The 14,928-nt window shown below is 42.9% G+C and overlaps 1 protein-coding gene across 1 annotated transcript in view; it reads right to left on the bottom strand.

Annotated features, from left to right (window-relative positions):
- The window catches only part of Fat3 (FAT atypical cadherin 3), a 587,501-nt gene that overhangs the window by 68,395 nt on the left and 504,178 nt on the right, over positions 1–14,928 (bottom strand). Inside the window, exon 14 of the mRNA XM_041656771.1 lies at positions 13,038–13,271. Coding sequence (XP_041512705.1) covers positions 13,038–13,271 — 234 coding nt within the window. The remainder of the gene's footprint in view (positions 1–13,037; positions 13,272–14,928) is intronic.

The raw sequence follows: 14,928 nt of genomic DNA on the forward strand, positions 1-14,928 counted from the left end.
TTTTTAAATGAAAGTTTACTCTTTAATTAAGGCAATTAAAGGAAATGACTGGCCTAAAATTCTTCTCTCATCTTCAGGAGAAGGCAAATACAATCCCAGCAAGCCAAAGAACTTAGGTTGAGTGCTCCTGTTTTATCTTTCAAATATATGTTGGGATAATATAGAATTAAACTGAAGATCCTATGACAAAGTCCAGGAACTAGCAATACTTTTAGCTTAGCAATTACTGTCCTTTTAATATACTTTCTAATGTATTCTGCTTTAAGTGCCATTTAAAAGTTTTTCAATCGGTGATGACTAACCCTGCAGCATTCTCCTGGGCAGAATATTAACTCCCAGGGTCCTAATCTCCCTTTGAAAGGTCCAAAAAAGACAGAAGGCTGCCATGACTAGGTCAGGGAGTCCCTGCCAACTGTGTCCAACATCTCCTAGGTGATTGCCAAGTAAGTTTGGCAGTAGCTGTTTCACTGGGTCTGATGACAAGATTGCGGCCCCAACCCAAAACAAAACCCCAGGCCCTTTGTTTAGAAACATGAAGACATCCAGCACAGTTACATCAGAGAATTAAATCAGGAAAAGGCTCCTGTAAGTAAGGGACATTATTCTGCTTAGACAGCATGGTCTATACACCCAAGAAGCTGGCTCCTGTGCAGTAAGATTCCCTGTGACGTGGAGAAAGCTACAGATCCCATAGCCTGGTCTTGTCCTAGGCCTGATGGAGTTAATTGTGGGTAAATTAATTAATCTACAAAGGGAGCTTTAGAAAAAAAAAACTCGCCATCTTTACTAGTATACTGGACTTCTGTGTTATGCTGTGACCCAGTGATGAGACTCCAACATTGAGATGAACACCAGACTCATTCATTCACTCTTCACTCAGGCCTTTGCTCGTAAGTACCTGAGGACTCCTGCTGCACAGGACATACTCAGCATCTCTAGCACTTCCATGCAACCTCAAAGGTCCCTAGTTTTTCAGGAGACAAACATGCAGAATTATTAGGAAGGATTGGTCAAAAGTTTCTCAGAGACTAAAGTTACTCAGTCATGAAGAAAGAGTAGATGTTGTCAGGAGTGCTGAGGTGGAAACACCAAAGATAAAGGGAGCATTCGGGGAGATGCAAGAGCGATGGGAGTTATGGATGCTCACAAGAAGGCTCTAGCGGCAGTGTGAGGCTGCCTGCTCTCTTAGTCACCTGAGAGTCACCAGTTCAGTAAAACCGACCATTTCTAGAGTAAACTACAAACTAGGCCTAAGTACCTGAGGAGGGAAATCAGCAAGGAGAGAAGGACGCCTGCAACCGGTGGCTTGGAGATGTGATCACAGAACAGCAGAGTGTTCTGTGATTCCTAAGATGGAGGAACTCGCCAGCAGATGATATACAGAATAATGTCTGTCAGGGAGGCCTCAAGGTGGGAGGTGACTACAAAGAAGAGCCTCAATGTGCCCTAAGAGACAGAAAGTCAAACCCTGAGGTCCTTGGCATTTTTAGACAAAATGCCAAGAGTAGGAAGAAATTCCCCAGCTGCGAGTCGTCCTCGAGGCCGTCCCTGCATTACTGTGCCTTGCACAAGGCCTGATTCAGTACAGGGAGTGTGCCAACGTGTGCGTGTGAGTGGGACGTGACACAAGTCACTGTGATCACGTGGGAGAAATCAAAATTCTCCATTCAAGCTTCTTTAGAAGGAATTCCTCTTTCATCTGACAACTAGTGTTTTGATCCACACTTGGAGAAATTGGGTTTTAGAATGGGTAATGACAACAGTAACTTAGGTGTCAAATGTAAAGACCCCTAAGCTGAGCAAGGCATTAGCGTTCACTAGAGAAAACACATAGTTCAGCCCTACCTACCTTACTTCAGCCTTCCCGAATCAGACCTTAGTCGTGGAGCATGTCCTGTTGCTGTTTTAGGATGTTTGTTTCTTTAACCCTTGGTTGTGGAAAGCTTCCCAGAGGATTCTGATAGCGTCTATAATTACAGCCAGGGGGTGGGAACTTATTCAGATGGCTGGTAAAGGATGGTATTGCTATATTCAATCCACTTGTATATCCTAATGCCACCCTGGATTCATTTCCAGAGTGTGACATAGACCAGGTATGTGTTTCAAGCTTGTATTGAGCCACATGCACTATTGAAAGAACCCTGGTTCAAGGAGAAGGGGAAAAATCCCGGGGTCTTAAGGGGCCTTAGAGCCCTTCACTGTCTCCAAGCCACTATCCACTGAACAGACCCCCAGGGAAGTCACTTAACTTTGAACAGTTTTTCCATCTGCACGTAGGAGTAAAACGATCCTTTCCTTCAGTAATAGGGGTACATGTGAAAGTTGTCTGAGATCTCTGGAGAACAGCTTTATGCATATTATTATATATACATGCACACACACATATATGGAGAGAGACTGTCTTTGTATATGTGTACGTTTGCTTGGCTGTGGATACTTGGATGTCAGTCTGTGGGGGAAGAAGTCAACCTTACGTGTTGTTCCTCAAGTACCATCTATCTTTTTCTTTATTTTTGAGACAGCATCTGTCAGTAGTCTAGAGCTCACTGGTTAGACGAGGCTGGTTGGTCAGCAAGCCCCAGAGACAGACCTTTCTCCGTCTCTAGTGTTGAGATTACAAGCATGTGCCGCTCTGCCTAGTGTTTTATTATCCAACAGATAAAAGTCTTGGAGTACATTGTTCTCCAGAAAATGCATTAAATCGCTCAGTCCTCACAGAGAGTTATTTAATTTTAGTGATATTTTAATAATCCCTCAGCCACCTTCAAAGATTTAATACTTCAGACAGTATTGGAGCTTGAGGGAAGGAAGATACATTTAGCCCTCACCTGTGCGGCTCAGCGGTAATGATTTCCAAGGCATCAGGAAAATCATTGATTAGATATATGATGATTAAAGGAGAAAGGTAGAAATTAGAATTGAATCCATCTTGGAATATTTTCCAGGAGAAATCACCATGACATAGAGTATTGGCTAAAGGTGTTAGGGTCTTCTCTTCAAAGTCTTCTGTGGTCAGTCTCTGAGTCTCTTCAAAAAGCGACAGTTTGAGCCGGGCGATGGTGGTGCACGCCTTTAATCCCAGCACTCGGGAGGCAGAGGTAGGCAGATCTCTGTGAGTTCGAGACCAGCCTGGTCTACAGAGCTAGTTCCAGGACAGGCTCCAAAACCACAGAGAAACCCTGTCTCGAAAAACCAAAAAAAAAAAAAAAAAAGCGACAATTTGGTCTAGATTTCAGTAGTGATGTTGTAAACATCTACTAGGACTGTGATTTCCATGGGAAACAGATCTCACATCCACCCACCCCCAACCATGCCAAAGTAACTGTGGTGCCTGAATCTGTCCCCATGAGGCTTGCCATGGAACTGTTTAAGACAGGTCCAGAGATAACCACTCTGCAGGGAATTCCTAGTGATGCATGGGTAGATAGAATTTAAGATGCCTATGAATTTACCTTCATATATTTCTTTCATTTTTAAAGATTTATTTATTAATTATGTATACAGTGTTTTACCTACATGTATGCTGCAGGCCAGAAGAGGGCACCAGATCTCATTGCATATGGTTGTGAGCCACCATGTGGTTGCTGGGAATTGAACTCAGGACCTCCGGAAGAGCTGTCAGTGCTCTTAACCTCTGAGCCATCTCTCCAGTCCCGCCTTCATATATTTCTATATTGCTCCGTAACAAATTGTTTGGGACCCTAGCAGCATAGTATAACGGATGCATGCTATACTGTGCTTTCTAGGTATTAGAAATCTGGGTGTGACTTCGTTGGCTGTCTCTCCATTATGGTTTCCTGTGAAGTTGCTAGTATGTTGTCAGGTGGGATGTGAGTTCATCTGCCAGCTCAGTGAAGGGCAGCAGGTTGACTTTCAATCTGACTCATGTAGTTTTAGGTGAACTCTGGTCCCTTGCCATGTGGGCCTCTCATAGCTCTGGAGTGGTTGTTCCCTAGTGTGAGTGATCCCACAGAGAATGAGAGGGAACCTCTGGACTGACTGTGACCCCTAAAATTCATGTGTCAAGGCTCTCGTCTTTAAGATGTGGGATGGAAGACTTTTAGGAGGAAATTAGGGTTAAATGAGATCAGGAAGAGAGCTTAAGGGGAGGCAATGGGAGCTATTCAAAAAAAGAAAGAAAAGTGTTTCTCTCCTAGCTAGTATACACATGAAGGGTCATGTTAATCCAAAGTGAAGAGCCAGGGGTCTGCAAATCAGGCGTGCTCTCCCCAGTCCTAACCAACATGTCCTGGCTTAAGAGCACGAAGCTCCAGAACTGTGAAAAGCAGTTTTCTGCTGTTTAAACTACCCAGTGGTTCATTACAGCAGCCCGAAGTGACTCAACAGAAGCCACAGCTACAATAAATGTCATGACCTTCTTAGGCCTAATAGCCAAAGTGGTGCCAAGGGAAGAGTACATTACAGGAAGCAAGTCACTGGGCTCAGTGTTAGAGACAGCTACCAGAAGGAGAGGAGCTGTGGTGCTTTGAATAAGAATGAGCTCCTTAGACTGATGTATCTGAATGCTTGCTTGTCAGGGATTGGCACTATTTGAGAAGAATTAGGAGGTATGGTCTTGTTGGAGGAATTGTGTCACTAGGGGTAGGTTTTGAAGTTTCAAAGGCCCATGTCAGACCCAGTTTCTCTCTCTCTCTCTCTCTCTCTCTCTCTCTCTCTCTCTCTCTCCCTCTGCCTGTGGATCGATCAAGTTGTAACTCTCAACTACTTCTCCAGAACGATGCCTGCCTGCATGTGATCATGCCCCCTGCCATGATGAGAAAGGACCAAACCTCTGAAACTAGAAGTCACTACCCAATTATATGGCTTTTATTACAAGAGATGCCCTGGTCATGGTGTCTCTTCACAGCCATAGAACAGCAACTTAGACCATCACTGAAGTTTTCATCTTTCTTAATCTCTATATTTGAAGGCACGTTCATTTACTGACATGGGTAACAAAGCCAGTGTTGTATGTGGTGCTTGTGCCTTTGCAGCCGTACTGTGCTGGATCTTGGTATTTACTATGTTAAAGAAGACATGCACAGTAATACACAGACACTTCAGAAAATGCTTGCATTTATATATTTAATTTGTAACATTCCTATTTTATGAATTACAAATGTTATTCTGAGAGATGATCTGTCGTTGTAACCTAGTGTTAAAGTGTTTGAGATGCAGAAATAGAGTTCTTGAGTGGTTCTCACCGTGTGTGAGGAACAGCAGGCCATGCTTACCTGGGCACCATCTGAAATGTAAGTTACCACTGTGCTTTGCATCCTCAACCACTGAGTCCTAAACCCTGGAGGATGGCCAACACAAGGTAGCCACTGGCAATGGGACTTTTACTCTTTTGCATAGTCAACCTAGTGAGTTTGCTGCTTGCTGACTTCTGAGGGCTCCTGACTAGTCGAGTCTCTCATTTCCATCCAGCCTCCAGGTGACACTAACACAGATGGTCCAGGGAACTAATTGATCATTAATATCCCATGCATATCTGTTCCCCAGTCCTCCTGAACTCCCTTTTATGATGCCTGCTATCCTATCACCAGCTATGGTTCAGAACATGTTAAGTAAGTCTGCAACTTACTCATAGAGTAAATGAAACAATGACATGTCAACTGAAGGGTGGTTATGCAAAGTGGGAATAATGTATCTGAAGCCCTTGGCACAGAGCCTGCCATGGAATAGCAGCTGTAAAGGTGGATGCTAATGGCTAATATCTTTTTTGCATTTTTAATTGATTTTTATTGAGCTCTACATTTTTCTCTGTTTCCCTCCTTGCCTCTCCCCTCCCTCCTTCAAGCCCCCCCCATCGTCCCCATGCTCCCAATTTACTAAGGAGATCTTGTCTTTTTCTACTTCCCATGTGGATTAGATCTATGTAATTCTCTTTTAGTGTCCTCATTTTTGTCTAAGTTCTCTGGGATTGTGGTTTGTAGACTGCTTTATGTTTAAAAACTACTTATGAGTGAGTACATGTGATAATTGTCTTTTTGTGTCTGGGTTACCTCACTCAAAATAATATTTTCTAGATCCATCAATTTTCCTGCAAAATTCAAAATGTCTTTATTTTTTTTCTTCTGTGTAGTACTCCATTGTGTAAATGTACCACATTTTCCTTATCCATTCTTCATTCGAATGGCATTTAGGTTGTTTCCACATTCTGGCTATGACAAGTAATGCCCTTAAGATATCAGCTTACTAGGGCGTGGTCTCTTTGGCTTGAAAAAGCAGCGGTAGTCACACGCTCCCTCTCTTGTTTAGGACTCTGCTTCCGGCTACCAGATTCTTTTCCTGGTTATGCAGAGGGCTGTTGTCTGGAATGGTGATCTGTAAGTTTTTCCCTTTAAATAAATAACCCTTTTATTAATCATAATTCCAAACTGGCGTGGGATTGTTTTGCGACTTACTCCTTTACCTGACACCAAACGTGGGGCACAACCCTGAGATTAAGAATCTCATGCTCTACGGACCCAGAATTCTGTTCTGTGTACTCAGCTTACCTAAGTGCTGCCCTATCAAAAGGCCAAGGCAGTTTCTTTCTTCAACCAATGAAAGCAACACATAGAGAGAAAAACCTCCTACACCAAACCAATTTCCTCCTGACCCCACAGGCTGTCCCCTCCCCAGCACTGAAGGTGGTAGACACTTCAGATTGCAGATTCCCCTCTTTGTGTTCTTCTGTGTTTGCCTTTGAGGTCCTGTGTAAAGGTGTCAAGTCATTGGATGTTTAGCCACGTCCTCACCAGATAGCTCTCATGGAGTAAGTGATGAAAATATTTACTTTTCCTCGTGAGGAGATCAGAAGGGTGATCATGGAAGCTGGTGCTTTACTTTGCCCATCAGATTTGAGAAGCTTCAGTGAAGGATAGAATACTCACAAGAAGGCCCAAGCAGTACTTCACATGCCACTCCAGGGAGAGGCCAGGGCACTTGATGGTCACTTCTGTTGGTTCAAGCATTTCACTAACATACTTTCCTGTGCTCTTTATGGTTCTCAAGGATTGACAGACTAGAAAGAAGGAACGCTGGAGAGGTTCATCTGAGATAGTTTTGTCAATGGTATCTGGAAGACCCCCAGTGCTTCCTTTAGAGTACACCCCCTTCACAGAGTGCTTCCTTTTTTGTTCAGGGCCTATACTTTCAGAATGAATAGTTGATACAGCCCATTGAAAAACCATGTATGTTATTATATGTACAGGAAGGCTGGCTTATTCCAGTTTCTGTTCCCTGACCATTATACCATGGTCCTCATGAGGGGTTTGCTGCACAAACGCCCAGTGGGCAAAAATGTGCTGTGATTATCATGTGTCCTCTTGGAAGGACGATGCAGGGACATCAGAATCACACACTCAGGTCAGAATGGAAGAATTCTTCAAGAGTTTACAGGTTCCTTGGTCTTCCTGATTCCTTTCTTCCTGTTTATAGAGGGATGTCTCTCCTGACTTTACAGGAAGGCCCCCATCTGGTAGACACAGAGTTTTTCACATCTCTTAATGCATTATCTGTGTATACCACATCTTAGTTTGAGCAGAAAGAACCCTTGCATCTATTTCCTAAGGTTGAGATCTTGATGAGCCTGTCTTGTCATTGACCTAGTCCCTTGCCAAAGTTTGCAGATTTCACACTGGAAGTCTCACTCCGAGCCTCCTCTGATTCTTCTCATTTTGGTCCTGTGGTCTTTCTCAATACCTTTATAAGATGTTTTTTCATAGCCTTGTGTGTCCTGTTCTAATCCACTTTAGATGCTCTGCTGTGTTAGTCTTCCGCAAGCCCAGAATTGATTATCCAGTTCTTAAACAAGCTCATCCATTTTCTTTCTCTGATTGAGTACGTGTTTCCTAGCCTTTTTAAATGATCATAGACACACCCTGCCCTATTTTCTGGTCCCAGCTCTTTTTCTCTGTCCTGGACTGTTTTCCCAGGTCTTTAGTTGGGTTTACAGAGTTCCATCTTTATGGCTTCATCTTCATGGTCCATATGTCTTCCTTGGTCTATTCTTACTGAAGATTATTCCCAAGTACCACTTATTCTGGGGCTCTATATTTATGACTTGCTCATTGAATATCGAATTGCTTGAGGATATCTCTCTAAATAGCTTATCTGGGAAAGTCTTGTTGTCCTGTTTACAGTGCTTGTTACTTGGCTGCTCATTAAGTATTGGCTAGGTAGAAATAAAATACTGGAAGTGTGCTCTGAGCCTGTGCACTTCTTTTTTTTTCTATTTATTTATTAAAGATTTCTGTCTCTTCCCCGCCACCGCTTCCCATTTCCCTCCCCCTCCCCCAATCAAGTCCCCCTCCCTCCTCAGCCCGAAGAGCAATCAGGGTTCCCTGTCCTGTGGAAAGTCCAAGGAACCCCCACCTCCATCCAGTTCTAGTAAGGTGAGCATCCAAACTGCCTAGGCTCCTACAAAGCCAGTACGGGCAGTAGGATCAAAAACCCATTGCCATTGTTCTTGAGTTCTTAGTAGTCTTCATTGTCCGCTATGTTCAGTGAGTCCGGTTTTATCCCAGGCTTTTTCAGACCCAAGCCAGCTGGCCTTGGTGAGTTCCCAATAGAACATCCCCATTGTCTCAGTGTGTAGGTGCACCCCTTGCGATCCTGAGTTCCTTGCTCATGCTCTCTCTCCTTCTGCTCCTGATTTGGACCTTGAGATTTCTGTCCGGTGCTCCAATGTGGGTCTCTGTCTCTGTCTCCTTTCATCGCCTGATGAAGGTTAATATTCAGGAGGATGCCTATATGTTTTTCTTTGGGTTCTCCTTATTTAGCTTCTCTAGGATCACTAACTATAGGCTCAATGTCCTTTGTTTATGGCTAGAAACCAAATATGAGTGAGTACATCCCATGTTCCTCTTTTTGGGTCTGGCTTACCTCACTCAGGATAGTGTTTTCTGTTTCCATCCATTTGCATGCAAAATTCAAGAAGCCCTTGTTTTTTACTGCTGAGTAGTACTCTAATATGTATTCTGAGATTCCCCAAATTCCAGTTCTTGTGGGATTACAGAGCAAGAAGGAAACATCTTGCTCATTAGATCCATTCCTTTCTTTGTAGTCTTTATTAGTAATAAGAAAACCATTCCTCCCCACATCCCAGTATCTAGAAATTGGCATTTCCCATTCTACTCCAGGAAATGGCTGAGATTTAGAGCTTGCCTTCCCTGGTGCTTTTGTTTTGTTTTTGTTTGAATTCTAATAAAGTTGTTTTCTTTGAATAAATTTTGGCTTTGTTTGACTTTAGGAAAAACAAAACAAGCAAAACCCAACAAAAACCAAACCCTGAGCACCTAAGAACTGTTAATAGCCTAAATGTCTACTAAATCTAACATATTAACCCCAAGAGGTAAGGCATTAAAAGACCAAAATTTCCTTGTCTTTACTGAAAAGATTATTAAACTTTCACAAATTTGGGGTCATGAAGTCATGTCACTATTTATGAAGCTGAGAATATATTCATTTTACAGGAAAACTAAGAACTTAATGCTAAAATCTAGATAGTTACCATGCTATTTCTTAGAACTCATTAAATGGGTGTGAAATTATCTTGTCTTCCTTTATTTTATTTTATTCCTAATGGAAGAAATTCTTATGACGTTATTTTTAGTTCATTATAAATTATTCATTGGAAGGACCTGCTTGACTAAAATAAATAATATGTTTAAAACGAGAACCTAAAGAGTGAAGGTTTAAGGATTCATAGCAAAGTTTCTGGACGTGGGAATCCATGGAATCAGATTTTGGATTAATGTCTTGTCATTTCTCAACAAAGCAGAGTGACCAAGTATATAATGCAGCCAAATTATGGTTGTTAGAGTTCACTTGGACCCGCTGGTGTCTGAGGAGGCTGAATCCTCCAAGGTGAGGGGCACAGCACAGGCTCCCTCAAGGTTACTTGGTAAAGGCATCAAGTACTCTGTGGTCCACACTTTGTAACACGTACCGCCTTCCCTCCAACAGCTGCATCTCAATGCAAAGACATCAACGCCAAGACTCCAACAAAAGTGTTTGATAAGGACACAGAAGTTCATGAGCTGACACCAACAAAACTGATTTACCATTTCATGTAAAGAAATATCCACCTCCCTCCCCCAAAAGGGTTTCTCTGTGGCTTTGGAACCTGTCCTTGCACTCATTCTGTAGACCAGGCTGGCCTCGAACTCACAGAGATCCACCTGCTTCTGCCTCCTGAGTGCTGGGATTAAAGGCGTGTGCACCACCACCCGGCTAAAGAAATGTTCTTAACAAAAGTCTCCTGAGCTAAATGGATTCATACTTATCACGAGAAGTCAACTCAATACCTTGGATGAACCTGAAACAAATTATGCTAAAAGAAAACATGCCAACCTCAAAAGGGTACAAATGATATGATTTTGGTAGTAATATTTTAAATATTATTCTTTAAATGTTTAAATTATTGTTTATTATTTATTTAAATGACAAATTATTTTATTTTTTAAATAATAAATTATTGCTTATTATTTACTTAAATAAATAAATTATTATTTAAATATTAATTATTTCAGAATGATTTTCTTTAAGAAAGGTAGAAATTTCTTTATTCTTCTCGAGAATAGGTTGCAGCTGTGACTGGGTGGTATCATCAGTTAGTGGGGACCCTGTCTGTAGAGGGGTCTGTGGCAACTGTGACTGGGTGGTACCATCAGTTAGTGGGGACCCTGTCTGTAGAGGAGTCTGTGGCTACCAACCAAGCAGCTGTAGCTATTACCACAAGATAGGACCTGAACACGTGGAATTCTGATCTTTTGAGTGCTATGGTATTTATAAAGTGCTAGAGATTAAACATCCAACAAGAACCTGACCTTTATGTAATAATAACGAAATCAAGCTTTGTTTGGCACTGTAAAAAGGAAACGAAACACACTAGATGGCTGGATTCAGCTTCATAGCTGAGTGTGAACTCAGCTTCTACACATTTGATTGGTCCGCGTAGTGAATCCCTGACTCAACCACCTGATAACCATCATATGCTGCTTGCTCTAATCTTTCTCTTTAGGAAAGACAGAGAAATTTACCCTGGAGACCTATGTGATATTGGGGCCACCAAAGATCATGTCTTAAGTGCTCAGTCATGACACTTGGAGACTGTCTAATGACACCGGAGAGACATTGCTGTGAGCTCTGATCAGCCCCCCTTGCACCTACTCGGCTTGGTGCACAGGCAATGGTAAGGTGCCCATTTGTTCTACACTGTCTACCACACTTCTTTCATGGAGTAAGTTCTCTCCTTCCACGTCTGCTTGTGTTTCATGATTTGAACTCAGGCTTCCAAAGTGAGCAAGTGACAGGAATTTTTAATTGTTGAGTCATTGGCCAGCCCCGTCATGGTTCTTTTGAGAAAATGAACAAGAGTCTGGTACCATTCAGGAAGTTTCCTAAGGTTGACACGATGGCCAAGCACAGCTATTTCCTACACTGGTGTCTGTGGTACCCAGTTCCTTGGTCTCCATGGGAGGCTCTTCGAAGAAGCCTTCTACTTATCATGGAAAATGCGAAGATCAAGATATAATAAGATATCCTTTGATTTTTCTTCTTCCAGGACTTTTCAGGACTGTCCGGATAAATGATCAGAATTTAAATATCCCTCCCACCCCATCTGCCAACCTGGTGAACTGACCAGACAGACGTGAAGAAGAACACATAGCTAACTGTGTTCTTCACCATGCACATCACCTCTGGGGCCACATCTCTCAATCCCGCCCTATCCCACCTACACATCGTCCAAATCGCATGTGCAGTGACCAGACTTGTGTTGAACACATCTGGTCACTTTGTTAAGGGACTGAACGGCAGAATTCAAGGCTTTCAGTTTCTGAAATTTTATCTATAGGCTAATTACACATCCTCAAGTAGAATTTTAAGACTCATTAGCTTTAATTCTGTCCTCTTTCCCCAAAAGTCTCCAGATAAGAGTCCAGAGAATGTTTTCTAATCTTCATTTGAAAAAGATTATTTGCAGTTATTACATAATTATGTACTAATAAACATTCTTTTCTGTTTGCCATTTTCCACAATAATATACATGCTTTTAGAGGACTCATCTTGGCCTCAGAATTATGCTAATGTGAGAAGAGCAATAACTCAAGTGTAGCCTCTAATTTCTGGAAGGGGAAATATGCAGAGACCCTGGGTGCCACATTGTCTGTCAGCTAATTATCATGCATTTGCTTTTCCATTAGTCCAATAATTTTTTCTGTCAATTCAGAATTAAGCAGAAAGACAGTGAATTATACAAAGGCCTGCTTAGCAGAACGGACACACCCCATCATTTCCTGGTCCTCTGATTTACAGCTCTATGTGCCCTTTCATGTTTATATTCCATCCTATAAATAACTTATACACTCTTAGGTCGACCTTGCCATTAGCTCCGGCCCCTTCCAGCTCCTCATCTCATTGCGGAAAAGGGTTTGAACATAACTTTACTTGCGACTCCAGTTCTAGTTGTTCCTTCTCTCTCCACCCTCACTCCGCTGGCGGTGCCTGTTTGTAAATAATGAGGGTGGTGCTCTGGAAACCGCCAGTTTAAAGAATCCACTTTGGATTAGTAGCACATTTAACAATTGGTCTTTGCCCCACGGGGCAGTACGATGGAGACTGCCGTATTTCAGTGGAGGCTGTGACAGGAGTCTTCCTAGAAATGGAAATGAACTCTCCCCGGTGTACAACGCAGTGTTTTAACTGTGCTTCAGAGGAACAGGCAAATAAGAATGCTACTGTTTTTCCTTCTTTCTTTTTTTAAATGAAAATCACAAAAGCAAAAGACCAGGTCCTTTAAACTATCCCCACATCCTTAGTTACAAGGTTGAGGGATTCCTAGTTCTCTCTCCAGGACTCTATAGAAGGACGGAAAAGGAGAAGGAGGAAGAGAACAGGTGGGGTTCTTCCTGCATTAGAGGCATACCAGCTCAGCAGTAAAAACCTGGCTTACTGTTACGAGTTCTAGCAGGAGAAGCTTCTAGAACATACTCCTAGGCATAGTGTGCCATTGTGGGAGGAGCCTGGCTGGTGAACTGACTTACCAACATCAGGGTCCACTGCGTGCACTCTGGTCAGCAGAGCCTTTGTGGCCGTGTTCTCGTAGACGCAGGCAGTGTAGTGGCTGGAGGAGAACACTGGAGGATTGTCATTCACATCTTTCAGGAGCAGGAGGACACTGGAGTGGCAGAAGCGGCCGCCCCCGTCAGTGGCCCTGGCAATCAGGTTATATACTGGGACCCTCTCCCTGTCCAACAGGGCCAAGGTTTTTAACTCACCTATGAAATGAAATAGCAGCCTGGTTGTTATGGCTTTTCAAAAATGATCTTTTCAAGCAGAAAACCAATTGTATGAAGAATTCTAAACACAAGAAATACCAAGAACATAAGGCCTAAGTGCCCTGTAAATTGAAGAGATACAGCAAATTCAATTTTTTAGGCATCAGGGAAATATCACAAAATTTTAGATTCAATGGAAAACCAACCACTTGGCCTTCAGATTAATTAATACTTTCACCAAGTTTCCTGAGGATTTTTCTTTTGGTGAATGCGGGAAGCTCATCACAGAGAGATGGCTCTAGGTGTATAATTCTCTCGGTGTCCATGACCCATAGACTCAGGGGCATAATATCCTGTTTCTAAACATGCCGGTTTTTACCCCATCTTTTAGAGGGAAATAAAACCACTCAAACTGGCTGATTAACAGAAAGGTCTTGAGTGATGATTATCAGTGATTGTCAGTTTGGCAGGACATACCAAGAATCGATAGGAGTCAAGGCTCCTGGAAGATTAAAGAGGGATTATCCAAACTGGAGTTCCTATGAGAGACTTTTGGATTATGCTGGTTGAGGCCTAAAAGCCCATCTTAAATACAGGAGGCTCCCTTCCCTGGGCAGGAATCTTGAGCTGTGTAAATAGAGAGAGGGAGCGGAGTACTGAATTCATTTCCGTGTCCTGACTGTGGAAGCAATGTGACCAACTAGCTACCCCACGCTGCTGCCACAGGGGCCCTCATCATGATAGACTGGACCCTGTAGCTGTGAGCCGAATCCACCCCTCCCTCCGAACATTGCTTTCAATAGGGTATTTTCCACAGCCCCTGGAAAAGCAACAAAACTAGATTCTAGCACCACAGGAATCAAGCTGAGTCTACAAAATAACCCGGTTCCAACGGACTTAGCTCATATTTCTGCCTCATTTCCATCTCTCCTTCCCTCCCCTCTGCAGACAGTCTTTCCTCTACCGTCACACCTTATAGGTAGATATAGAGTTGGATCTGATTTTGCACATGAGAGAAAATATGCAATATTTGTCTGTTCCTTCCTCCATATTACCCTCTCTTGTCACCTCCTGCATTCTTGCCTCCTTCCTCCATAATAGCCTCTTTGTTACCTTTATGGTCAGATTCATATGAATATTTGTACATATTCATAACTTTAGAAATGACTTTTGTGGTTGCTTCAGTGTCCGTAGAGAATGGCAAGTGTAGTGAGAAGCCGGAGTAGTTGCTATCTACTGCAAAGTGTGACTTGTGGGTCTCTGCTCCTCTTTAATAACATTGGTGCATTTGGAATGAGCCGCATGAGTTATCAGTGGGTTCCTCCTCGGTTTCCTTCCCGAATATAGCCAGTTCTCCAGCACAGGCCACACTGAGTCATTTGCCTCTTTTTCAGAAAGCTCCTGGGGGGTTATCAGGAGGACACCCAGATTCTGCGCGGTCTATTTCAAGATGCTTCTTCCTTCTCTCATGCTCTGACTCCTGCACCCTGCAGTCTTCTGCTGTAACTCTTGGAGTATTGCCTCGGTTTCCCATCTCCTTTCCTCAGAACAGCAGTGACTTCTGTGATATTTCTACACGGCTGCCATTGCGTGTCTTCTGGGCAGTCCTTTCCTGCGCCTTTCCTTATTGCGGTTGCAGGTTGTCTATCTTCTGATA

The sequence above is a fragment of the Microtus oregoni genome, unplaced genomic scaffold (assembly GCF_018167655.1).
Source record: "Microtus oregoni isolate MIOR12 unplaced genomic scaffold, Mior012 000008F_ref0000371, whole genome shotgun sequence".
NCBI classification, from domain to species: domain Eukaryota; kingdom Metazoa; phylum Chordata; class Mammalia; order Rodentia; family Cricetidae; genus Microtus; species Microtus oregoni.